Source organism: Corythoichthys intestinalis, chromosome 10 (assembly GCF_030265065.1).
Source record: "Corythoichthys intestinalis isolate RoL2023-P3 chromosome 10, ASM3026506v1, whole genome shotgun sequence".
Taxonomy (NCBI): Eukaryota; Metazoa; Chordata; class Actinopteri; order Syngnathiformes; family Syngnathidae; genus Corythoichthys; species Corythoichthys intestinalis.
The window spans coordinates 37,650,735-37,678,106 of NC_080404.1; the positions used below are offsets into that span (position 1 = coordinate 37,650,735).

At 40.2% G+C, this 27,372-nt stretch overlaps 2 protein-coding genes and 1 long non-coding RNA gene across 4 annotated transcripts in view; 1 reads left to right on the top strand and 2 right to left on the bottom strand.

The window, feature by feature from the left end:
* On the bottom strand, positions 1-18,666 carry ppp4r3b (protein phosphatase 4, regulatory subunit 3B). Its single transcript, XM_057847719.1, has 16 exons — positions 18,196-18,666; positions 17,680-17,735; positions 15,909-16,007; positions 14,840-15,463; positions 9,806-9,883; positions 9,615-9,731; positions 9,427-9,543; positions 8,231-8,362; positions 6,075-6,168; positions 5,955-5,996; positions 5,707-5,865; positions 5,474-5,643; positions 5,261-5,400; positions 2,698-2,846; positions 2,485-2,615; positions 1-783 (listed from the first exon to the last, which is right to left on the bottom strand). The coding sequence occupies exons 1-16, from the start codon at positions 18,335-18,337 to the stop codon at positions 673-675; spliced, it is 2,361 nt and encodes a 786-aa protein (XP_057703702.1). The 5' UTR covers positions 18,338-18,666; the 3' UTR covers positions 1-672.
* The window catches only part of LOC130922748 (uncharacterized), a 10,472-nt gene continuing 1,349 nt past the window's right edge, over positions 18,250-27,372 (top strand). The window contains exons 1-3 of one of the 2 annotated variants that reach the window (XR_009064571.1): positions 18,250-18,561; positions 23,142-23,294; positions 23,927-24,010. This is a non-coding gene — a long non-coding RNA (uncharacterized LOC130922748). The remainder of the gene's footprint in view (positions 18,562-23,141; positions 23,295-23,926; positions 24,011-27,372) is intronic. The other variant, XR_009064572.1, reaches the window with a different exon arrangement.
* LOC130922745 (polyribonucleotide nucleotidyltransferase 1, mitochondrial) overlaps positions 21,682-27,372 on the bottom strand; it is a 24,703-nt gene continuing 19,012 nt past the window's right edge. Inside the window, exons 25-28 of the mRNA XM_057847720.1 lie at positions 27,282-27,337; positions 27,102-27,180; positions 23,360-23,404; positions 21,682-23,291 (exon numbers count right to left, since the gene is read on the bottom strand). Coding sequence (XP_057703703.1) covers positions 23,145-23,291; positions 23,360-23,404; positions 27,102-27,180; positions 27,282-27,337 — 327 coding nt within the window. The 3' untranslated portion in view covers positions 21,682-23,144. The remainder of the gene's footprint in view (positions 23,292-23,359; positions 23,405-27,101; positions 27,181-27,281; positions 27,338-27,372) is intronic.

Genomic DNA, 27,372 nt, shown 5'->3' on the forward strand with positions numbered 1-27,372 from the left:
AACATTTGCAGCAATAGAAACAACTGCAGTTTTAATGTGATTTTTCTTTTCTTCTGTACGTTTCTTTTCCTTGAAAGCAGCATTTTGCAACTTTACATTGAATCAAATGAACAGGACCGCACCGGGACACCACTGTTGGTGCAAGAACTAAAAAAAAAACCCAAAACAAAACAAAGCACAAGTTGGGTGTCATTGTCCCATTTGAAAAAAATGCTGTGATTAACTCATTTGCCGCCATTGACAGCAATAGACGTCCAACCCATTTTAACTGGGAGGGGGCGAATGAACAAATGTTCAATGGATGCGAATGAGTTAAACAGGAGAGTGGGAGTGGTTCTGTACAGAACTTTTTGAATGGCATTTAAGATCCCTGGTCGTGTGTCCCCAGTTTCCGCGAACGGCCAGTCAAGCGTCCTAACAACTACGAGGGGGTTTCAGAGGGGGGCTAGTCCTGCTAGCCTGACTGGCCTGTGGCACAGTTCATTCGCCGGTGTCCTCCATTTAGTGAACCCTTAGGACGGCCTCCGTTGCTGCCGAGACAGGGAAGGGCCTTGGCACTTTGATCATGACGATGATAATGAGGAGGAGGAAGAGGCAGGAGGAGGAGGACGGGGTTAAAAGGTTAGTGAGAGTGTGAAGATGAGGAAAGATTGTGGCCAGACTTGCAGGATGTTAAGAGCTGAGACGAGGTCGCTTCCTGGGGGATTGCTCCTCTTCCTCCTCCTCGTCTTCCTCCTCTTCATCCTCATCGTCGGGGTAGTCCACCAAACCGACCAGAGCAGTCTGAGAGAGACAAGATCACAACTGCTGTGAGGTCAACTGTGCCTAAAAAAAGAGCAAGTCACCTGAATTTGGTACACGACTACTGCATTTTCTAGACGATTTCAATTTTTTTTCGGGGTTGGATTGTTTATCAACCATAATTTCCAGACTACATGCCACTACTTTTTTCCCCTCATTTTGGATCCTGCGGCGTGTGCAATGATGCGGCCAATTTGTGCATTTTTCTGATGGCCGCCTGGGGCGCTCGAGCATGGAATGTGGGAGTGAGACACGTGGAATAGAAGTGTCGAGGAAAACGATGGTTTGCACTATGACCGGTGGTTTAACTTTGTACGTTGTGCATGAATAGTGGTGGCGGACCCTCGTCTTTGTGCATGAGTAGAATTGGCAGATCTGCATCATGGAGAACGCTAGAAAAAATTAAATTGGCCATCCGAGTTGTATGGGAAGTTTTGACGACTCGCACACTCTCATGCGAAGAGCAGCTATTGCACAGGTATGCCGGGGGAGCCTGGCAGTGTGAAGTAGTGTGAAAGAAGTCCGCCGTCACCAACAGGTTTCGAGGGGCCAGTCTGCCGCGTGCCGAAGAGGATGGCGTGGGCTCAAGAGTGAATTTGCCTCATAATGGGGGATATTGAAGGCAACGGCAAAGGAGAGACTGAGTAGGTGCGTGGCGAAGTGTATCTGAGCGTCTTCATATCCGACACTGAGGGTGAAGACTTCGATGGTTTGAGTGCACCGGAGGAAGATGAAGATTGCTAACAAAGACTTTTATGTTTTTAATAACCAGCCCAATTTGTGCTGTACCGCCGTGCTGATGCTACGTAACTTCCGTGCCACTGCTATATAACTGCCGTAAAATTTTGAAAACTGTATTTCTTTGTCAGTATCGCATGTTACTAAGTGGGCACACGCGGCTTATAGCCAGAAGAGGCTTATGTATGTACAAAATGTTTTTTCCTTTAAAAATGTACTAGGTGAGGCTTGTAATCAGGGGCGCCCGATTAGTCCAGAAATTACGGTACTTGGGCTCACCATTTCCATGTTCTGCTTAGTATTTTGACGACGACTTTCAAACACTGTGTCTAAGCTTGATGAGTGAAGTGGGTGTCCGTGAATGAGAATGTAGAGCTTATAACGACGCTGTATGGCCATCAGCGGCTTGTATTAGAGGTGTGACAATATATCGATGTGGTGATATATCGCAATACTTTGTATCCCAATAGGTTATCGATATGCCACCACCAAAAATGGATATATCATTTTAAAAAGATGTCACTGTACCAAGAATAGTGACTCTCAAATTTATTTTAGATGGTGGAAAAAAATGATCAGTGTTTTGTGCAGTAAACTCTAAACACATTTTACAGGCGCAGTAGCTACTCTGAAGGACATAGTAGCCCTGAACTTGGCTTTCAGGACGGCACAGAATATGCCACTTATTTATGTAATTTGATCGTTAGCATGGATCAGTGATCAACAACTGCATGAATAACTGTTCAGTAAGGAGGGGTTAATCAACCGGAGCATCTACAATTATAATACATTTACGAACGTCAATATGCTATTGGGCTGGAAATTTAAAATATACTCATCTTCAATAGTAACTCATTGGCAGCCATGAATGACAACAGGATGTGCAATCCATCTGCCGCTGTCAATAGTACTGAAACACAATCGTTCCCAATATGTATTTAATACCTTGACTACTGGCGTGGCGGGAAGTGCGACCGTCTTGATCGAAGAGGAAGAGCTGTTGTTGGGCGTGGCGGGGGGTGAGGTGGGAGGAGGCACTGCTGCTTTGCCGTTGTTCGCGCCGTTAGCTGCGCCAGCTGAGACGAGAATAGCAGGAGCGCAACTTAGACTACAGCGTTCTAGCAATTCGAATCTTATAAAACCAAAAAGGCTCCTTACCTTTTTTGGCCTCCATGTACTTGCCGTATCCGTCGGAGTAGTCATCTTCCAAGCGGCTTTTGTCCACCGCCTCTGCCTCGTCGTCATCGTCGTCCTCATTGAACCAAAGTTCTTCGTCCTCGTCCAGTGAGCGAGCATCTCGCCTGTATCTGCGAAAAGCATTGAAATTAGGGCTACAGGCATCAAATATGTTTGGAGTCGAGTAATTCACCAAGTCCCAATTTTTTCTTCTAAGATTCTTCTTATATTTTCACTATGGATGTCCCGATCGCATATTTTTGTACCCGAGTCACAGATTTTTTTAGAATCTGCCGATACAGAGTGCCAAACTTTATTTCAGCAAAAGTTCTAAACATGTTACAGTATTTCCTCTTCCGCTTTTTTCAGGAGTGTTATAGAGCCGGGCGGTAAACCGAAAATTTACCGTTACCGAAATTCTTCACGATGACCAACGTAATTTTGACCATGTCGGTAAATTCGGTAATTTAATAAAACAAGAAAACAGCCTTTTCATCCCGCTTTGCCTCGGTTTTGTTCGGCTATGTTCATTCCCCTTTAAGAAAGCAGTGTGCTTACATATGAAGTCACATGGTTATCAGGAAATCAAACAAACAAGCGCGGTCTGCTAAAGCTAGGGGCTAACACTACAAGAAAACGTGATAGAGTCTGGCTTAAGGGAGCTTCGCCAAACTTTCACCCGATATTAAGTAGACTCTTGGTGGCTTCCAGACGAGCTTTTCACCCGCCGTCCTCCGTGGTTCTCACAGCTATTTTTCTGGTAGGTACTTTATTTTAAAATGAAAGTGCAATTCTGCATAGTTTGAAGAAACACTCGGGAATGGCGTACCGCACGCAGGCTATTTTTAGACCGTGACGTTGCATTGTAAAGCGGAAGTAAAGCCGAAGTGGGACATTATAGACCCGCCCTTGCATAGATCTAACGTAATTTGTGCTACTTTTCGCCGGTAATCATTCAAAAACGAACATGCCGATCACGCATTGCTTTTTTGGAACTTGTAGAAACGACTCTAGACATTACGAACCATGAATGATTTCTTCTTACGTTTCCGGAAACCAAAAACAAAAATGTGAAGACCAAATCAACTTGCGCGGACTTTAACACCAGCTCGGTGAATCCATTCACATTTCATATGCAGTAAACATTATGTTGGGTTGGCATGGTCTTTCAGAGGACAAAGAGGTAAGCCATTTTTATATTTTTAACTTATTTTTTTAGCATAACGTTGTGCTGTACTGCTTCTGTCTGACAATGAATGACCTGAAAGAATTACAATGGTATCTGACTGCCACTGTTACCGTTTCTGTTATATATACTGTATACAAAAAAATAAAATAAAATTTAACTTTCGTAAGGGGGAAGTGTAAATAAATTATAGAATTAAGATGTGTTATCAATGAAAAAATTAAAAGTGTTCGTTGGCTGTCACTGAGTAGCATTTGCGATCGCTACACAAAACTAACTAAATTACCCCCAAGAACAGTAAGAGACGTAGGACAACCAGAGGATATACAAGAAAGACAGGGCTGATGGTAAAGGATAGCTTGTTGAAACAGGAGAATGTCATTGTCAGTCGCGTCGATAAAAAAGCTAAAGCTATGCTTAGTTCGGCTCGTTTTTTCGTCTCTTTAACTGAACATTTTTCGTCTTTTTCAGCCTTCGACACTCAAGCCATTTCTATAACTGAACATTTTTATGTTCTTCCACATCTTTGCCAGTGAATTTGGCACCAGGCACATAATTTTCGGACAGAATTGGTAGGTTTAGCTCTGTAAACATCTCCTTCGTACACGATTTCCATTCATTTCCTATTAGGGACAAACGGTGGCTTGTCCCTACTTAGCAACAGTAGCTAATGTCATGAATATTAATGAGCGGAAGTGACGTATTGCTTGCGGTACGCCATTGCAAGGCTAATAGTAAGGAGTTCTACATGTCATTTGTGTACATTGTATTTTGTATTTGCATTTAATGCTCTTTTACATGTCTTAAAATTTATTCTGAGAAGCATTAATGTTCCTAATCCGATTACTCGAATATTCGAACTGACAGGTTGATTGATTAACCGACTACTAATCGATACCTGCAGCCCTAGTCCTTTGCATGGTTACATACATTTTTCTTAATCGTTTATCACACTTCAACGTTCAATCAAATATAGGAGCATGTCAGCAACATCTTAAAGGGAAAAAAAAAAATCTGATTTGGCTTATGCACCCCAAAATAACGTAAGAACAAGTCTTTGCATCAAATTGACTTTTTTGGTTGAACATGTTGTCAAATGAATCAACCGTTTGGCAACAATTCACACCAACAATTGTCTAAATCTTTCCTTTGAGCCTCCTAACAGTATATATTCTGATTTCTGTAGTCCTTGACATAAACAGACTAATTTTGTATTTGAAAAAAAAAAATGCAGTTAAAGTCACATAGAATTTCTAGTCCAACTTATCTCCAGCAGTTTTGTCCCAAAGCAAATTTCCAGATAAAATGTTAAGATTGTATTAGTACAATAGTAAATAACATGATGATGATGATGCTAACCTGGTAAGTTTCTGACTCTGTCTGTCTTTCTCTTGCTCGTATCGTCCCTTTAGCCCCTTGAACGTCTGTACATATTCAATGGGCTCAAGCGCTTTATAGAAGTTATCCACAATGTGTGCGATGAGGGACTTTATGTCCTCCTGCAAAGACAAGACATGATGCTAATGCTCCAAAAAGTCACACGAACACTTCGTCATTTCAATGGTAACATACCACTTTGATGAACTCAAAGAGTTCGATAATGGCAGAGTTGAGGAGGTTGTATCGCGTGCCGTTGTCCAACAACGCATTTATGACCGGCTCGAACAGGTTCCCTTTGATGATGTAGCGGTTGTAGTACTCGTCTTTCAGGCCGATGATACGCCGCATGAAACGCAGCGCACCTTGAGAAATGTGCACAAAAAATATGAGTATGACTCCCACCATTTTTGTGTGTGTGCGCTTACAGAGAGCGAGGAAGGTGTGTTTGGAGTTCATGAGCACCAGCATCCGCCGCAGCAGGTCTTTGTTCATAATGTATGTCTTGATGTGATATGTGTGGTGCTCCACGCAGAAGGTGAGCAACTCCAGGATAAGAGCCAAAAGTTGGGCTGTCTGGAAGTTATCTAAACAAATCACACACACAAAAAAAAAATCAACCCTCCAAAAAAATTAATTGTTAAAGGTCTGACAACCATTTTAATACTGTTCACACCTGGACAAACAGGGTTGATCATGGCGGATCCTTCTTCTGAATCTTTTGGAAATAATATTGAGTCAGGAAAGAATAGTTTCAGAAATTTTGTCACACATGTACTGTCTGCAGCCAGCTCACCATTTGAGTTTTTGTCATGAGCCGTGTTAGCCAGCAGAGGTGCGGTTAAAACGTGCATACAGTACTTGTAGAAGAAACTTAGGAATTCTGTTTTCTGTTGGAAAAATACAGAATCGAGTTATGCTTCAAAACATCTGACAGATTAAATATATGTGTAATGAAAAAAAGTAACTCAATGGTTGCCAATGACAGCAATGGACATCCAATTAGTTTTTTACTTAAGGCGTATTCACAACAGGATGGTCCATAGTTCGCTTTATTTGGTCCAGACTTTTATTTTATATGCAGTTCCTTTTGTATTGCAATTTGAGCAAGCGACCCAGAATTTGACAACAAACCTACGCATGTGCAAAAATTGTTCAATCATTGGCCAAAACTGTCTGGGCAGCAGTGTTGCCAACTCGGGCACTTTCTAAGTCTTGAAGACTTTCCAAAGCATCTTTGCGACTTTTTTGTCTTAAGCGGCTAGCGACAAATCTACCGACTTTTTAAACTCACTTTTTGCTTCTCCAGTGTTATCCCTCTTTCCTACAGTGTCCATTACATTACATGCAAATTGCCAATTATGCGAATTAGGTGATGTCATCTAGCAACTGTTAGAACAGCCAATAGCTACTTAAACAATCATAACGCTCCAGAGTACTGCAAATGCTCATAATTACTTATTTTATCCAATTGCAAGCGTTTGTGGGAAATTTGGAGCATTAGAGGCCTTTAATGCCACGTTCCTTTTACAAGGACAGTAGACATTCCGCTCCTCATTGCTCCACGTTGAATTCAGGCTCATATTAGCCAGCGTAATACTAATCACACAACATTTCCTTGCTACGGAGGCCTGTCACATGCAAATAGGTATCTGATTTCATCTATGGCCTGGACAACAGTGCGGTCACTTTCACACCTATTGACTAATCAGAGATTTGCATACGTCGCCTTCTAGTGGTTGGCCGCCATTACTGGGGTGTTTGCCCACCTAGAGCAGTCGCTCGTCAGAAAATGTAAACAGTAAAGTGAGCTGCTGTTGGCTTTGCGCTCCTGGCGGCACACCTCAGCAATGGCGGACAGGGTACTTCCAGTCGCTTTGCTCAGATTAGTCTATCGCAAAATGCACCACAGTCTGTCTGGAAGCAGACCAAGACCACCTCTCTGGCGAGGACTCAGACCGGCTGTTTGGTCCGCACCAGAGTTAGGTGGTTTATATTTACACCAGCCCATAACATGCGCAAAACAAATTTTTTTGGTTTGGTCCGAACTAGGGGTGTGACAAAATATCGAAATGGTGATATATCATGATACTTTGCATCCCAAAAGGTTATCGATATGCTCCTGCCAAGAATCGAGATATCGTTTTAAAAAGGTGTCAATGTCTTTAAAAAAAAACAACAAAAACAAAAGGAATAAACAAGTTGCTACCAAAATCTTCCACCATAATATTGTCTCAGTTAACACTAAGGCTGCATTGATGGTGCTCGACGCTCAATCAATTTAGACTAGGAACGTTCGTTAACAGTCGCTCTGTGATTTTTAGGGCATTTACAGCTCACTTGCTGTTCATTTTAGGGCATTTAAAGGTCATTTCCTGTTGAGTTTGAGTTATTTGGGTGATTCCGAGGTCACTTCCTGTTCTGTAACTCAAAATCAACAGAAAGTGACCCATAAAATACCCAAAAATCAACATTAAGTAAATCCCAAAATTACTCTATTGCCTGGCATTGGCTGCCACTGACAGCCATAGACGTTCAATCCGTTTGAAGTGGGAGGGGTGGTAGCGAATGAACGACTGTTCATTCGCTGCCACCCTCCCAGTTCAAATGGATTGGACGTCTACTAGTGATAAACTCATTCCAATTCACAGCAGAAGCTTGTTTTTCTTTTTATTAGTTGTAGAAAATCCTAGACTGATTTCCTGACCAATGTATCGATAATCGTTGTATCGCCATATTGTCAGATTGTTATCGTGAGCTTTGTATCGCAAATCGTATCGTGAGGTACCAAGAGGTTCCCCACTCCTAGTCCGAACTAAACAAGACAGGTGTGAATACGCCCTTAGAAGGGCTGGCAGGGAATGACAGCTGCCAGACATCCCAGTCAAAAATGATTATACGTCTATTGCCATAAATGGTATGGAAATAAAATCGACTGTCAGAGCGCACTACATTGTTGGGAGCCAGCATGTTCTCTGGGTCAATCAGCGTCCTGAGGAGCCCCATCAGCTGGACGGCGCCACCCAACTCGGGGTCAGAGTCGCAGATCATCTGTTTGATCACCACGTTGATGAGCAGCACATCCTGGAAACAGATTTGCATGTATTTTTCTATTATGTCAAAGTAAATTATAATATCAGAATAGAGTTCAATTATTTCAATAGTTCAATTGAAAAAATGTTTTTCTACAGATTCAGTAAATGAGATATGTCAAACCTGTAATCGGCAGCTATTTTAGAGCAGTTCGACTATTTTTCGAGAACCACGTTCTATAACATTCCCCATATCGACCAAATGAGACAATCGCTCTTTCACCAGGAAAAGCATTTGTGTATAAATTTTTCCACTTTTTTGTTTAACTAATCATCTGTAGAACATTAGTTGGTTTGATCAAAATGCCATCATTTTATTTCATTGCATCTACCATGGACTCTGATGGGGCTGGATTTATCTTGAATGGTGTCGTACTGCCATCTGCTGATGATTGTCGGGCAATAACATTTGTTTGCAAACATTAAATTCACAGTTATGCAGCACAAGATCCTCCTTACCCAGTTCAATTGAAAATGTAATTAAGGAGTTTTAATCAAATAAATTGGAGACACACAATCCTAACCTATTTCTACATTAAAAATATTTTGATTGTTCATCTGAAGTTTTATTTCCATAAAACAATAAATTTGGGATTTTAGTTCACTCAGGGTTTCACCCAGGGCTTTAGAAACCAGGCGGGTCGCCAGTTTATTCATTAATCTGGTGGTTGTCTCCTCAACCAGGATTTACAAGTTTTCTAAGGGAAAGCCTGTACAAAATTCTCAAATTTGCAAATCCACGTACATTTGTTTAATCCATACTTAATTTCAAATAAAAAATGAAAATAGCCAGTAATGTAAGCTGGTAGTATTTTTCCATTTAATGTAATGAAATGGAATCTCCCTACTAAATTGCATTGCTTTTTCAAATTTCTGACGACTTTATTGGAAAATCAAATTTCGAAGAACATTTAATTATTGTAAGTACATTTAATTACATGAAATGAAAAATGATAACGTCACACAATTCGTGGTCATTTCATATTTGATTTTAGAATGATTGCTCGGTGTCCAGCATAATTTTATAATCAAACTTCTACTGTTGGGGGCGCTTACATCGTCGTTCTGTTGCAGTTCTTGCATGACAAACTCTCGGACCATGGAGGGGCTGAATTCCACCAAGTAGGAGAAGATGTCCGTAGCTGCTGCCCTCACCTGCAGGTCGTCCATTCCCTACGTAGCCAGGTACAATTACCAGAATTCGTCCCCACACTCTTTTGTTGTTAAAAACGGACCTAGCTTACCATGACAATTTCCAGCGCGGGTAAAATGCCAAGATTGGCCAGCGTCTTGTAAAAGGCATCCCTGTTTTGAGGCTGCAACGTTTGTGAGAAAGTGCAGAACTCCTTGACAAAGTTCACCTAAGGAATAAGAACAAATATTTTTGTCGTTTCAAACCTACACATCTAAAGAATTAGTGCTTTGTTGGGCTCACAAGCTCTCGTCTTTTACTGTTGTCTATGCCTTCGTCCGTGAGCTGCGCAAAAACCTCGGTGAGGAACTTCTCGTCCTCCTGTGGCAGAAAGGTGACGCTGTTAATGTGTTAACATACAACAATCGTACAAGTCATTGCAAACAGAAATTGTTGAACAGACAACAAGTTCCACTAATGGCAAGTACACAAAATTATAGTAAATATTTGTATGAAAAACAATCCAATAAAACGGCAAGTAACAATGGTAACTGAGCTTGGCAACGTATTTTTATGCCACTGTGCAAAATGCTCTATTTATGAAGGTACTAACATGAAGGGTTGCCGGGCTGCCAGGCTAATACAGAGCTAGAAAGTATTATACATACCGTATTGGCCTGAATATAAGACAACCCCCTTGTTTTCAAGACTCAAGTTTGAAAAAAAATAAATAAATAACTTTTTGAACACCAAATTAATGCTTATACAGAAAATAATTACAGTACATCTGACACAAATGATTATAACAATATATTTGAGAGAAAAAGCATGTTATTTTGCCTCATTCAACTCTTAATATCTGAACATTTAAATATGTAAAGTGCAATCACATTCATAAATGAATGGCTTCTGGTTTATGAAATGTAAATAAACCAATATATTGTGATGAAACAACAAAATTGCAATAACTGCATTAACCATTAAAGTGAAATCTAACTGTAACTGTAGTCTTGAAACAAATCTGAATAGGGAAAAACATTGCAATAAAATAATGCAAACTGGTTAAATTTGAGAGTAGCAGAGAGCTGTCATGACAGAACATCGCTTCAATGATATCTGGCGCCATCTAGCGTCGTGAATGGGTATAATGTCTAGACCGCGAATATAAGACGACCCCCACTTTTTCAGTCTTATTTCAATGCAAAAAACACAGTCTTATATTCGGGCCAATACGGTATTTTGCCATATAGTTAGGATACACAATGGCGACATCTGATGGATGATATGTGGACAAACCTCTCCCAGCTTTCTGCCATTGCACTGAATTGCATTGTATTTTTGTTAAAACCATTTCAAAAACCATTTCACAACTAGTCCTTTTAAGACTATGTTTCAGTATTGCTAATACATGGCTTATTTAAGATTCCTGTCAACTAAACATTGATATTGGCTTATTTTCATAATCCATTGTGAAATTCTCTACCACCAGGTTTTGTAAGTTTTCAGGGGGAAATCCTGTACTGTACACACACAAAAACAGTGGTAAATTACAAACTCAACAATTTCCCCCCCAAAAATGAAGACAATAAAAGGTAAATTATGTAACATTGCTTCATATTGTGGGCTTTGAAGGTGAGGCAGTTAAGTTACAAACAATATATTTTGGTACAGCAACCATTTGAAATCATTTTGCGTTTTAGTTCAATTCATTGTGAAAATTTTAAATGTATGATCCAAGAATAACTTCACTGCTTCCCAACTTTGAACAAAGGAGCACATGCAAACTGGATTCCTAGCTGTACAATACACTAAAAAAATTGCGACTGAAAACAATATAATGATGTGGACATGCCAATTATTAATATTTCATTCAAGATAAAAGACTGACGAAAGATCAAAGTTTAAACTGAGTACTGGCAAATGCATGATTTTAGGGGGAAGAAAGCCATTTCCACCACTGGGCGGCATCCTCTCTTCTTAGAAGTTTCCAAACGTCTGGTGACCGAGGAGACTAGTTCCACAAGTTAAAACGAGGAATGCTGTCACATTCTGAACTAGTGCAAGCCTCTGACTGATCAACAGTTTTGGCCCTTCTTTGTGACACCTTCCGCTTTATGATGCATCAAATGCCCTCTAGAGGTGAAAGATCTGAACTGCAGCAAAGCCATTTCAATACCCGAATCCTTTTCCTACAGTCATGAAGTTGAAATTAATGCTGCTGATGTGGTCTGATATTATTATGTTGAAAAATGCAAGGCCGTCTCAGAAAAACTTCTGGAGTGTATGTTGTTCTAGAACCTGAATATACCTTTCTCCGTTATCTACACTTTTCCAGATGTGCAAGCTGTCCATGCCACTTGCAGTCAAGCAACCCCACGCCATTAAAGGCTCCTAAACTGAACGCTGATAACAACTTGGGTTGTCCTTGTTCTCTTTAGTCTGGATGATGTAGCATCAGTTTTCCATAAAGAACTTCAAAGAATGATTCGTGGATTGTGTTCATTGGCAATGTTTCCTGGAAGTCTTGCTACGCCCACTTTATGATTTCAGTTACACGTGTGTTTTTGGTGGAAATAAGCAATACAGTGGCTGCACTTCTACTTCAGTCCACTAGTTGGAAGCAGCCCTAGAATCTGCTTGAAGAGCATACGACAGGAGAAAAAAAGTCTTAAATATCATTATTATGTGAATTAGAATCATATTTTGAGACGATTCGACTATATACAACAATTTAGCAAAGCGCAGATGACGAGAAATTAGTCTTTTAATCTGCCGGTTCGCCACGCCTACCATTATAGGGCTCTAGCGTCCCCAACAGGTGGATGACGTCAGCAGGAGACTGGGCTCATTGGTTTTACTCTTCAGCCCATTGAGGGGGAATTATTCACGAGGAAAACGCGACGAAAAGAGCCGCAAAATGTCACTGTTTCAGTCTCTCTACTCCAATATTTTTACAGGATATTCTTTTTATCCAAGTATTTTCCCCAATTGCTAAATTAATGGCATGGTCATGACAAATAACAGTCTTGTGCTAAATGGATTATGAAATAATAAAAATACACTTATTCAGGACGACATGGCAAAATTACTTCATAATGGTCAAAACTGTCGACTTCACCTTTACTGTCGCACCTCCCGAACGATATTTTATGACACCTAAATCGGAAATATGTCATTTCCCTTCCCCGGCTTCGGAGAATGTAAACAAACCAAGAGGCGTGACAGCTAGCCAACATGCTAACACGAACCGAGTGATGTTTTAAAGTCTTCGAAGCGGAAAATCACACATAACTAGCCCGGATTATTTGACATGACGACTGGGTTGTCGATTGTCTTTGTGGATCGGTAAACCGCCCGGCGGAGAGCAATTTAAAGTTCGTTCCCCGGAGGAGGGCGGCTGCAGTTGTTGTGCATGAGGAGAGCTTTTTATATGCCTATCAATGATCAAACGTCAGTAGTCCTTTATTTAAAGAAAGTTTGTAGTGTTTACTTTGTAATCGTTGTATTCGTATTTGACATAATACAAAACAAGATGTTTACTCACTTCCTCATAAGTCCAATGGTCCCACAGCAGTAGGGCTTGTTTTGGTCAATATCCACGGTGAATGGGAACCTTTTGAAACTCAAAAAAAGGCGCACACGCCTCTCCCTCATAAAGCAAGATTTTTCTGCGGCCGTTTGGCTGGTGTGATGCGAAAAATAAACATATTAATCCGCAAAATCAGCTGAATCCTTAGTCCTCATACACAACAGTACGGCTGTTTAGTGAAGAGGACGCCTTCACCCGTACACGCCACAGCGCCCTCCTCCTCAATGCAAGACCGAAGCCGGTTGTCACTCATTTTCATGGCGCGGGATTCAAAAAACTAAATAAATATAGCGATCGTTTCCACACACATCCAAGCGGTCCATATCATTCAGGAGCATAAAATACCATGTGTATTATGAAATAAACTTGCTTTTTCGTGTCACATGCACTTTTAAGTAAAAACCTCTCGAGAATTATTCCGGGTGGCTTCTTTAGACTGTAGTCTTGCGGGGTTTGGCATCTAAGGCCTAACAAAAAAAAATTCTAAGGGTTTCTAGGGCACTATATCAAGTGTATGAGATTTTTAACTCTTTGGCTGCTCTTGACAGCGAAACATTCAATTGATTTTCACTGGGAATGATTGCTGCCAGCCACTCTGTTATAATCGATTGAAATCTTATTTTTCCGAGATACCATGCCACATGCTCTGTGAATACCATATACCGTAATTTCCGGACTACAAGCCGCTACTTTTTTCCCCTCATTTTGGGTCCTGCGGCGTGTGCAATGACGCGGCCAACTTGTGCATTTGTCTGACGGCCGCCAGGGGCGCTCGAGCATGAAATGTGGGAGTGAGACACATGGAATATATGCGTCGAGGAAGACGCTAGTTTGCACTATTACCGGTGGTTTAACTTTGCGCGTTGTGTATGAATAGAGGTGGCAGACCCTCGTCTTTGTGTATGAGTAGAACTGGCAGACCCACATCATGGAAAATGCTAGAAGAAATTGGCCATCCAAGTTGTCTGGAAGCTTAGATGACTAGCGGCGAGAGATCGTTTGCCAAGACTCGCCGCACGCGAAGAACAGCTTTTGCACAGGTATGCCGAGGGAGCTTGGCAGCGTGAAGCGGTGTACTGTGAAAGAAGTCCGCCATCACCAACAGGTTTCGAGGGGCCAGTCTGCTGCGTGACGAGGAGGATGGCACGGGCTCAGGAGTGAATTTGCCTCATTATGGGAGACATTGAAGGCGACAACGAAGGAGAGACCGAGTAAGTGCGTGACGAAGTGTATCTGAGCGTCTTCATATCCGACGCTGAGGGTGAAGACTTCCATGGTTTGAGTGCACAGGAGGAAGAGGAAGATAGCTAACAAAGACTTTTATGTTTTTAATAACCAGCCCACTTAGTGCTGTTACCGCCGTGTTGATGCTATGTAACTTCCGTGCCGCCGCTATATAACTGCCGTGTTTGCTGGCGCTGTTTGGAACGAAAGGTTTAGGTGTGTTATTAAAATTTTGAACACTGTATTTCTTTGTCAATATCTCATGTTACTAAGTGGACACACGCGGCTTATAGGCAGGAGAGGCTTATGTATGAACAAAATGGTTTTTCCTTTAAAAATGTACTGGGTGAGGCGTGTACTCAGGGGCGCCCAATAGTCCAGAAATTACGGTACTGTATATATATATATATATATATATACATATATACATATATATGTGGACTGGAAGTGAATGAGTTAAGACCCCACAGGCATCCTGAAAAATATCACTAACTGAAATACTTTAGGAAATACTTGGTTCCTACCTGTAACATACTAACTATCTCCACCTTGTTGAAAAAGATGAAGGAATTAAGCGTGGAGAGGAAGTTTTCCTCGAAGACCGATGGCGTGGGCAGGATGATGTCTTGGATGTACTGCACGCGGTACGTCTGGTGGATCTTCTGCCTGAGCTCAGAGTCCGTAATGGGAATCACCTCTTTGAATTTGGCCGTCTTGGTCAAGAACTCTCGGTGGCGCTTGGGCTGCACCAGCGCTGGGTCATACTCCAGGCAGCCCACCACGTCCATGATGCAGTCATCCGAGAACATCACCTCGAAGAGGGCGGCCTTGTTGAGGAAGAGGACACCGCGTACGATCTCGTACAGGTGGTGCAGACCTTCCCGGTTGTCCAGGTCCTCGCACACTCTAAAGAGGCCCAGCAGTTTCTTGAGGTAGGCCTCGCTCATGAGGGCCAACGCCAGCTTTTCCCGTCGGAAGGGTGACGAAAGCACAGACGTCACTAGGTCGGCAATCTCCTCTAGGTGGCTGAGCTCACAAGGAGGGAGCTCAACAAGGAGGGTTGTCTCGGGGATCTCCTCGAAACGCTCCTCCTCAGATTCATCGATCGTGTCTTGGGTGACGTCCAGGGCAGGGTCCTTCCCTTGCACCTGGAGGACCAAAGAGCGGGAGTGTCAAGCCTATTTCCATCACAGGCCTAATGCAGTTCTCATCTTAAGTTGACAAGCAAGCTTGACCTTCTGTCAAAAGCATGACACAAGGCACAACGTGAGCTACGCGTTATGTTTTTGCTTCTCATTAGTTTCATAATTTGCTCTGTGTGGGAAGCTTATTAATTAGCCCATCATTTTACATCATTCCTTAATCAATGTTATCATCACTCTCAGGGGGGCATGAATGTGTAATCACTAGACATGATTACACAAAGACACTGTAGAGCATAATGGGTATGCATCCACAGCTGAATGTATGCAATGTAATATGAAAGGGAAGAGTCCTTAATGAATTTTTGTTTCTTCACTCTCATGCTGGCCAGTCTTGATGAAAGTTGAGGTTCTTTTAACCCAAAAATATTCCTGCCCGACTGCAGTTTACCTGGCATATCTTTTCCCAGATCTCATCGCAGCCCGCTTTCTCCTGGAAACTCAAAGCCAGGTCATAATTATCTGCCTCAGACCAGACGATCAGCGTGTCCTGAGTCATCACAGGGGAATAAACATCTCATTAGGCAAGGGGGGAAAAAAAAAAAAAAAGAGGCAGTTTAACCCTTTTACAGGGGTTTCATTTAACTCATTGTCTGCCATTGCTAGAGCTAGACGTCCAAACCATTTTGACTGGAAAAAGCCAGACGAGAATGATCGTTGCCATACCTCCCAATCAAAATGGATTGGATGTCTGGCGCCGTGAATGGCACTAAAAGAAACGACCATTCTACTACTTTAAAGGGATCCACGGATAAAAAGACGTAGTTCTTAAAAGATAAACGTTTTTATGAGTTGAAATGTGATATTGAAACCCCTCTTGATATTTTCGTTTTCAAACAATCTATAAATTTAGTTAACTAGTAGGTCAGCATTATTGTTGACGTCGCAAGTCAGTGTCACATGGTTACGCTGCCGGGCTTCCAGAGAATAACTATCAACATAAACATATCATCTGTTCAACCCTTTTAATGTGAACCCGAGAGGAACATTAATGAGCATGACAGCACTATCGATATTTCACAAAACGAGCAGAAAAAGCAAAATGAACAGGAAAGACGGGATGAGATCAGACGAGAGTAGGGGGGAAAAAAACAGTTCTGCCAAAATGTGCTACAACGACGAAACGACATACAAGAGGCAAATTTGACACCCAAAGCACTACCGTGCGCATTCAGCTTGTTTTGTTTAGATGAATACAGACAGAAAATACTAACGATGCCTTAAGAAAATACTTAAACATAGTGATATCAAACAACAGTGGTTTAAATATGCTATGTGACTAATGTAGTCAAAAGATCAACAATCTGCTTTAAAGCTACAACAAAAAAACGCATGCCAAAAGTATTTTGAGGCAATGAAAATGTAATTAAAGACAATAAACACACAAATATTACGTACTTGCGCTTTTAACCGATGATCACATGTTTTGGATGTCTTACCGCGTAGAAGGAATTGCAGAACACCGGCAGTATTCGTCGAGTGACATTGAAAATCTACGTCGTCACCCCGAGCGTCCATTGCGCGCATAGAACATGGTGCTCTCCGTAGGTCAAAAAGTGTACTAGATTTTTAAATCAATGGCAATATTTGATGTGTTTCTAATCACGTATATCAGTAAAAGAGAACATTTGTGGCTCATTAGACCCTACAATGCATTTAGTCCGAGGTTCCCTTTAAATGAATTGGACAGTTATGAGTGTCAATTGCAAGTAGTGAGTTAAAACATTATGAAATTAAATAAATATAAACATAACTGTTATTGGTGATAACCAGTACATTTCTCTTTTTATTGATATGTTTATAATTTTACTTATTAAAAAATAATAATAACCGAGGCATCCACATATTTTTTTAGGCCAGACTTGTATACCAAATAGTAATATTGTGACTTAAATGGCCCAAAGTGTGATGTCCATGTTCGTGAACGCCAGGTGTTTATAAGGCCAATTTTGTTAAATTACTAAAAAGTGTCACTTAACATATGAAAGCGTTAACTAAATCTGTCCTAGTAAGGGTCAAATTTGAAATTTAAACAGGAGTGTGTGGATATCTGAGTCACACTAGTATTTTGCTATTTATGAAGATTGCTATCATTAACAACCGACTTGAAATCCAATTATTAAGAAATGAGTTTCGACAAGTTGTGTGTTTGTTGAACTTACCTGTTGTTTCTGATATGCAGTATTAGGGCTAATCTTGGACTCCAACAGTAGTGACCCTAAAACAAGATATACAATACAAAGATTTACAATACAATGCTATAATGTGAGCGGCGTTATAACAACAGTTTGGTGGCAGCTTCGGGACTTTAAAGCTTGGAGGTCTCGGGACAAAAGGAGAAAGGATGTGTTACTCATCACACGCTTGTAAAAATACTATCAGAATTGAGTACTACTGGTGTGTTTAACAGTGTAGAACAATACGTTTCATCTTTTAAAACGAAAATGGACTCAAAAGAACCCCCCACGAGATCACATCTAATGCTAATTAATTAGCCTGTCAGCACATCTTGCAAATGCAAAGAATTTTTTTTTCATATTTAACATGACAACCAAAAGCTTGACGTGACTTAAGGACTTAAATAAATGAGGCTAACGCGAACATGAAGCAGAGCAAAATTTCTAAGTACGAAAGGCTAACCGTTAGCGTAGCTATGCTAAAGCGAGAGGGTAGCTCACCATCGGATTCGGCCCGAACTAATAACGATATTCCCTTGAGCCGTTCCACAAACGTCGACGAAACGTGCCCAGTGCCCCGGTCGTCCCACTGGCGGTCTTCGTTAAGCGTATAAACTTTCACTCGCCGCCGAGTGTCCGACATTGTGAACAGGGGAAAGAAGAGGGGGGTCGGGAGCTAGCAGGCTGGGCTAGCTGTATGCTAACAAGCTAAGCGAGGCGCCTCGGCGTTTCCTGCCTAGCCGGACAACTTTGCTGGCGCCCACATGTTACACGGGACGTCGGAGCCGACAGTGAGGACAAAAAGTAACGACGGCGGCGGCGACTACTTCTTCAGCATGCTCCCAGCCACAGCACCCAACTCGTAAGGTAAATCCCCCCTCGTTTAAAGGAGGGGAGGAGGCGGTGGGGGGTAAAACACAACACAACTCCGGTGGCCTCCTAGCTAACGTCCACGGGGCGCCATCTTGTAGTCTAATTTTGCGTTGTTGGTTTTTTTTTTTTTTTTGCCTCGCTCGACGCCAATCACAACGCGAGGCTGCGGGAAATAATTAAATTTACCATCAAAACACAATATTTTTATTTTTAAATCACACACTTTCCCAAAATAAATTAATAAAAAATCTTTAAAACAAATACTCTAAAAGTTTAACGTACTCTTACGGACATAGAGCCTCGAGAAACGAGTGAGTTTTTTTAGACGAATTTTCGCGAGGTGGGTTTCATGACTTGAGATACAAGCAAGAGATACGATTGTGCTTCAAAACTCTACTGCTAGAGCACGGCAGTAAACTTTCAAAATTTTAGTAAGGTGCACGCCATGCCCTGACAATTTATAAAGTTCACATTACACACTACTAAAGTGATTATTTTGGAAATCTTAAAGTGCAAGATAACATCTAGATTACAGTATTGGCCCGAATATAAGACGGCGGTTTTTGAATTGAAATAAAATTGAAAAAGACGGGGTCGTCTTATATTCGCGGTCTAGACATTATACCCATTCACGACGCTAGATGACGCCAAATATCATTGAAGCGATGTTCTGTCATGAGAGATCTCAGCTACTCTCCCCATTCACGACGCTAGATGACGCCAGATATCATTGAAGCGATGTTCTGTCATGACAAATCTCAGCTACTAATTTAACCAGTTTGCATTATTTTATTGCAATGTTTTTCCTTATTCAGATTTGTTTCAAGACTACAGTTACAGTTCGACTTCACTTTGATAGTTAATGCAGTTATTGCAATTTTGTTGTTTTATCACAATAGATTGGTTTATCTACATTTCAAAAACCAGAAGCCATTCATTTAAGAATGTGATTGCACTTTAGTTTACATATTTAAATGTTCAGATAATAAGATTTGAATGAGGCAAAATAACATGCTTTTTCTATCAAATATATGCTTATAATTATTTGTTTCAGATGTACTGTAATTATTTTCTGTATAAAAATTAATTTGGTGTTCAAAAAGTCTTTTTTTCAAACTTGAGTCTTGAAAAAGAGGGGGTCGTCTTATAATCAGGGCCGTCTTATCTTCGGGCCAATACGGTAATAAATATTATTTATGTTGTAGATATATTTATTAGGGCTGTCAAAATTACCGCGTTAACGGGCGGTAATTAATTTTTTAAATTAATCACGTTAAAATATTTGACGCAGTTAACGCACATGCCCCGCTCAGACAGATTTAAATGACAGTCCAGTGAAATGCCCACTTGTTAATTGCGTTTTATGGAGTTTTGCCGCCCTCTGCTGGCGACTGATTTTATAGGCTTCAGCACCCATGAGCATTGTGTAAGTAATTATTGACATCAACAATGGCGGGCTACTAGTTTATTTTTTGATTGAAAATTTTAAAAAATGAATGACAAAATGAAAACATTAAGAGGGGTTTTAATATGAAATTTCTATAACTTGTACTAACATTTATCTTTTAAGAACTACAAGTCTTTCTATCCATGGATCGCTTTAACAGAATGTTAATAATGTTAATGCCATCTTGTTGATTTATTGTTATAATAAACAAACAACAGTTTTTATGTACCGTATGTTGAATGTATATATCCATCTTGTCTTATGTTTCCATTACAATAATTTACAGAAAAATATGGCATATTTTATAGATGGTTTGAATTGCGATTAATTGCGATTAATTACGTTTAGATGGGCATCTGTGGCCTATGACCTCTAAGAAGCAAGAGGTTTCTCCCAACCAAGGTAATTGTAACTAGTGCTACAACGATTAATCAATAAACTCGTAATTCGATTAGAAAAAAGCTTCGAATCATATTTTGCTGCTTCGATTATTCGTTTAATTAGAGTGGTGTTAATGGTTTGTTTAGAAAGTGTTTGCATTTAGTTTTATTGATTTGGGTGAATACACTGCCCTCTAGTGGCAACAATGAATATGACATAACTCATTTAACATGGCTGAATCCATCTGCTGTTAAGACCAACATTAGGTAAGTTTTTGTTTAAGTAAATTTTTTTTTAATGCATTTGTAATTTAGTTCATACGGTATATTTAGCTGTTTTTGTGGGAATATGTGTTTGAATGATTTGTTAAGAGCATTGTTAAAAGCATTGTAAAAAAAAAAAAAAAAGAATCGTAAGCATTTTATGGCAGACTTTTGCTGTGTAAATTAGCCAATTGTTCTCTTGTTATACTTAGATTCTCTTTTTTATGCCGTTTGAGGCAAAGCTCAGGTATTTTATTTTTTAAATGAAAGTGCAGTTCTGCATAGTTTGAAGAAACACTCCGGAATTTTGTATTCACACCTCTTTTGAAAGTGCAATCTTAGCAAGCCTTTGTTTTACATCTCCTAAAATTCATTCTGCAACACATTAAATGTTCTTAATCCGATTACTCGATTTTTCGAACTAACTAGTTGATAGATTAATCAGCTACTAAAATAATCGATAGCTGCAGCCCTAATTGTAACCAATAAAAAGCTTATTCAGTTTTGCCTCAACGATGTCCGGGGATTTTCCTCATGGGTGCCCTTACAGGGTTAATTTGTTGGCTGGCATCAGCCTGCCTATTCGAATACTGAAAAATAAAAAATGTATGATTTGGAAGGTCGGGACAGAATCTTTTCGAGGGTACCTTGGGACACTCAAGAAGTGAGGCCTGGGCCGGCCTGCTTATAATTGTTCTTTTCGTAATAAATGTATTTAATATCTTAATTCATCATTGCTTTTCTTCTGCTCCTGAATTGTGTGTTGTCGTCTCCCGTTCATTTATAAAAGTTAAAGAATCTGTAAATAGAGAAAAATGACTTTTTTCTTCTTCAATGTAAAAGACAATGCTATTTAAGTATGCAAATTCAGAAATATGACCTCTGATGAAAGAGAAAATATTGTTTGTTGATTATACCCACACACATACACACTAATAATCTCAAGAACATTTGCATTTGATAATGGGTATTAAAAGGGAAGGGGGGGGATTTAAATGCAAATCTCTTATATGAGCATTTAATCATGCTATATATGATCATTTCCTGGTTAAAAATAGAGTTGGGGAGTTTTTTTAAGTTCAAGATTCTTTCCGCTGGTCTGGACATGATAAAGATGTCGTCTTTCCCTTAAAGAAAACAAAACATCTTAAGAGATATGGTATCTACAGTGGGGAGAACAAGTATTTGATACACTGCCAATGGGAAAACCCATTGGGAAAACCAATACATGGAGATCCCATTTCGGGTTAATGTAGGCCCCAATATGAACATTTTGTGCACAAATATGGCCTAAATGACCCAAAATGGGGTGGACTGGACACTTGGTCTCAATCCTAATTATACTATTCATTTATTCAATTAAAATGAATACAGAAATCCACACAAGTTATGGCCCCTAATAATTCTCTAAAGTTGTTTTTTTAACAGTACTTAACTCATTACTTGCTGTTGACAATCATAGATGTCAAATTCATCCATATTGGGAGAAACGGATTTTTAGAACTCTTATGAACCTTTTAATATTATTGTCATTTAATCTTTTTTTTTTTTTAAACATTAAGAAAACATACAAAATTTTTATTAAAATATATTCTAAATAAAACAATAAAGGAAAAAAACAGATATATGTGCAGCACGTTTTTTTTCTGCAAAACAATGTTAGGCTTACATAGTTTAAAAAATATATTCAAAGTCCAACTGTTCTGGCGCATAGTGCATGTAAAGCAGATTAGTCGATTCATCACAAAAAATAACACTGGAGAACAGAATTTTTGTTGACTTGGATCTGACACCTGTTATAATTTTCAGGTGCGGGATCCACAAAGAGACAAACAACAATTTATGCACACACTCACACCTACGTACAATTTAGAGTGTTCTGATCAGTTTACCATGCATGTTTTTGGAATGTGGGAGGAAGCCTGAGTACCCGGGGGGAAAAACCCATGCAGGCACGGGCTGGCTGGCAACCAGTTCAGGGTGCACCCTGCCTCCTGCCCATTCGTTGTTAGCTGGGATAGGCTCCAGCACTCCCACAAAACTCTTACTGAAGAGTGATTCTGAAGATGAATGAATGACTCCAAAACCAATCTCAGCATTTCTCTATCATGTCAGGTTTCTTAACAGTAGATCCCCCCCCAAAAAATGTTTATTTAACAATATGGCTCCTGTAACTATAATTGTGCGCAAGTGGTAACAACATCATAAGTAGGAAAGCTACAAAGAAAAAAACTGAAATCAGTTTTGGAATCAGCATGAAACATTACTCATTACTCAACACTATTTTTTTTTTTTATTGTTCGCCAGTATAATTTTTGATGAATCAACTGTCAACATAATTCTTTGTGGCGGCCTTTGAATATCTATTCTACACAGTTGTCGTTTTCCCCACCATGATTCTTTTTTTAGCACAATAAAGAGCAACTTCCCACATTGGTTCATTGAAGAGCCACATCCACCTGATTTTTTTTTCCTTTTTACAGGGTTCACAGTTCGGAATTGGTTGTGGCTGTTTCCATGGAGATGCTCTGCTTATCACTCAGCCTCTTGACCAGAGTGGCGAGAGGAGACTGAAGTACTTTGCGTGAGAGGCGCATCCTGCCGTCCTTGGGGTCCCGTCCAAAATATTTCAACTGGTGAGAGAACAGGTTTGATTTCGTACATGATTTTTTTAAAGAAGGACGGGGGAAAAAAAACATACCTGAATCTGCTCTCCCACTTGAAACAGATCGCTTGGATGTTTAATCTAATTCGGGGTGACAGAAAACGGATTAACTTGGTGCCATTCACAACAATAGACATCCAATTAGTGACTCTTTTCTTTTTTCTACTGTAAATTTAAATTAGTTTGTCACTACTAGACGCCAAATCCATTTGATATAGGAGGTCTGACAGTGAATGAAACATCTGTTCATTCGTCAATAGCTGTCAACAGCCGCCGTTGAGTTAACACACTGTCTGTTATTGATAGCGCTAGACGTTAGAGCATGAATTATTTCAAGAAATCCTGCAGGTCACTGGATTCCCACGGGATGGAAGCAAAAATGTTATTAATCCCATGATTGAGATGGTATGGGAATAATAATCAACGGGAGTGGGGGGGGGGGGCAAATAGGTGGTAATTTTCACCAGTGTTAAACAACATAGAGGACGGAAGCGTCCATTTTTGCAGTTCTATTTTCGTAGGCCAACACTGTCTTGATTTGTGTTAGTACGTCAAAAGAACTACACATTCCAATATCCCAACATTTCAACTTCCTGTTACTAGCAGAAGAGTGGACTGGACTGACGAACACAACACAACAACATGACAAACACTGGAGGAGATGAAAGCATAACGAGAGCACTACACGTAAGTGCAATGAAGACCCATTGGTGACAATGGAGTAACTTGTTGGAATGCCCAATTTGTTGGAATAACGCCGGTGCCACGACTTCAGTTTTGGGGCACAGCTATCGATTATTTTAGTAGTCGATTAATCGATGAACTAGTTTGTTGAATAATTGAGTAATCGGATAAGAAACATGAAAAATTAAAATACCTCTGCCTCAAACGGTATTTAAAAAAAAAAAAAGGATCTATGGACAACAAAAGAACGATTGGCTAACTTACATAGCAAAGTCCGCTAGCTTAAATGCTATACAATGCTAACTTTTTTTTTTTTAAACAATGCTCTTGACAAATGGTTCAGACACATACTCCCACAAAAAATGGCTAAATATACCCATAAACTAATGTATTAAAAAAAACATTAGCTCAAACAAAAACTTAGATTTTGTTGGTCTTAACATGGAGCAGCTGGATTCAGCCATGTGAAGTGAGGCAGACTAGAGGGCAGTGTATCCACCCAAATCAATAAAACTGAATGCAAACACTTTCAAAGTAACCATTCCAAGGCCACTTTAATTAAACGAATACTCGAAGAAGCAAAATTTAATTCGAATCTTTTTTTTCTCTAATCGAATACTCGAGTTAATCGATTAATCGTTGCAGCACTACTTCAGTATACAGTGGGGAGAACAAGTATTTGATACACTGCCGATTTTGCTGGTTTTCCCACTTGCAAAGCATGTAGAGGTCTGTAATTTGTAACATAACTTCTCTTCAACTGTGAGGGACGGAATCTAATACAAAAAAACAGAAAATCACGTTGTATGATTTTTAAATAATAAATTTGCATTTAATTGCATGAAATAAGTATTTGATACATCACAAAAATCGAATTTAATATTTGGTACAGAAACCTTTGTTTGCTATTACAGATACCAAACGTTTCCTGTAGTCCTTGACAAGGTTTGCACACACTGCAGCAGGGATTTTGGCCCACTCCTCCATGCAGATCTTCTCCAGAGCCTTCAGGTTTCGGGGCTGCTGCCGGGCAACACGGACTTTCAGCTCCCTCCATAGATTTTATATCGGGTTCAGATCTGGTGACTGGGTAGGCCACTCCAGGACCTTAAGGTGATTCTTACGGAGCCACTCTTTAGTTGCCTTGGCGGTGTGCTTTGGGTCGTTGTCATGCTGGAAGACCCAGCCACGACCCATCTTCAGGGCTCTCACTGAAGGAATGAGGTTGTCAGCCAAGATCTGGCGATACATAGCCCCATCCATCCTCCCCTCAATACGGTGCAGTCGTCCTGTACCCTTGGCAGAGAAGCAGCCCCAAAAAATGATGTTTCCTCCTCCATGTTTCAAGGTTGGGATGGTGTTCTTGGGGTTGTACTCATCCTTCTTTTTCCTCCAAACACGACGAGCCGAGTTTAGACCAAAAAGTTCAATTATGGTCTCATCCGACCACATGACCTTCTGCCATTGCTCCTCTGGATCATCCAGATGGTCAGTGGCAAACTTCAGACGTGTCTGGACATGCACTGGATTCAACAGCGGGACCTTGCGTGCGTTGTAGGATTTTAATCCATGACGGCGTAATGTGTTTCCGATGATTTTCTTCGAGACTGTGGTTCCAGTTCTCTTCAGGTCATTGACCAGGTCCTGCCGTGTAGTTCTGGGCTGATCCCTCACCTTCCTCATGATCAGTGATGCCCCACGAGGTGAGATCTTGCATGGAGCCCCAGAACGAGGCAGATTGACCGTCAACTTGAACTTCTTCCATTTTCCAATAATCGCTCCAACAGTTGTTACCTTCTCACCAAGCTGCTTGCTTATTTTCCTTTAGCCCATCCCAGCCTTGTGCAGGTCTATTATTTTATCCCTGATGTCCTTACACAACTCTTTGGTCTTGGCCATTGTGGAGAGGTTGGAGTTTGTTTGTTTGTTTGTTTGTTTGTTTGTTTGTTTGTTTGTTTGTTTGAGCATGTGAACAGATGTCTTTTATACAGGTAACAAGTTCAAACAGATGCAGTTACTTCCGGTAATGAGTGGAGAACAGGAGGGGTTCTTAAAAAAGAACTAAGAGGCGAAATATTTACTAGTTGGTAATGTATCAAATACTTATTTCATGCAGTTAAATACAAATTTATTATTTAAAAATTATACAATGTGATTTTCTGGATTTTTGTATTAGATTCCGTCCCTCACAGTTGAAGAGAACTACACATGGTTGCAAGTGGGAAAACCAGCAAAATCGGCAGTGTATCAAATACTTGTTCTCCCCACTGTATCTCTCGTTTTGTTTCTGTCATTGCACTGCTAATGCTTCAACATTGTCACATGTAACTAAGTACAGTATGCTCTCAGACGTCTGTCTCAATCTGGGTATACTATATGCAATATTTGCCAAATTACATTATAGGATTTTCTCACTGTTACATCAATATCTATGCACAAACTGTCATTTGCACTATCATCACGTCAGCCATCTGCCTCCTTGTATGCGTACTGTATGTTGTCATATACGCTCTGTTGTTCTGTTTAATTTGCACCTCATCACTACCTGCTGCTAGTCACTTATTCACTTTATTCCCAACCTGTGTACAACGTAACCTGTGTTTTTGTATTAGCCGTTTTTTACTTTTGCTTTTGTTTCATGTGATGCACATTATGGCGAAGCTTTAAATCTCATTGTGCTCTTTAGAATGACAATAACAGCTTTGTATTCTATTTATAGTCTTACAGTTTTAACAATTCATGATGTTAATTTGATTTTAAACTGCATAAAACACAGTAATCTAAAAAAAAAAAAACACACAAAAAAAAAAATCAATTGACGAAAGCTGTTAGGGGGAAAACGGAGTAATTTTGACAGAGAGAGGGTGGAGTCATTGTTAATGAGTGGGATGGGATGGGATATAATTTTTGACTCCAGTGATTGGTATGGAATGGGAATTGTTTTCTTGGAGCGGGACGGAACGGGAGTGAAAATCCACTCCCGATTCATGCTCTGCTAGAGGTCCAATCCATTTCAACTACGGGGGTGTTAGCGAATGATCACCACCAGCTCTCCGAGTGGTTTGACTTCTACATCTCTCACGAGGACACGCACCCGTCTGTGGTCCAACTGGGAGACATGCACAAGGGCAGGGCTCATGTTGGGATACAGCTTCACCATGATGCCAATGTCACTGTTGCAAAATATTTTTAAAAATTAAAAAGTGTAAGTGTGACAGACAAGAAAATCATTCTCCAATTTTAAAGCCGAAAATAATTTACGGTTGTAGCTCACCATATGTCAGTGATAGTGGCTGTGTAAATGGCACCAAATTCCAGCTCCTGCTCTTGCTGGAAAAGAAAGCCCCCGTCACCAAAAATACACT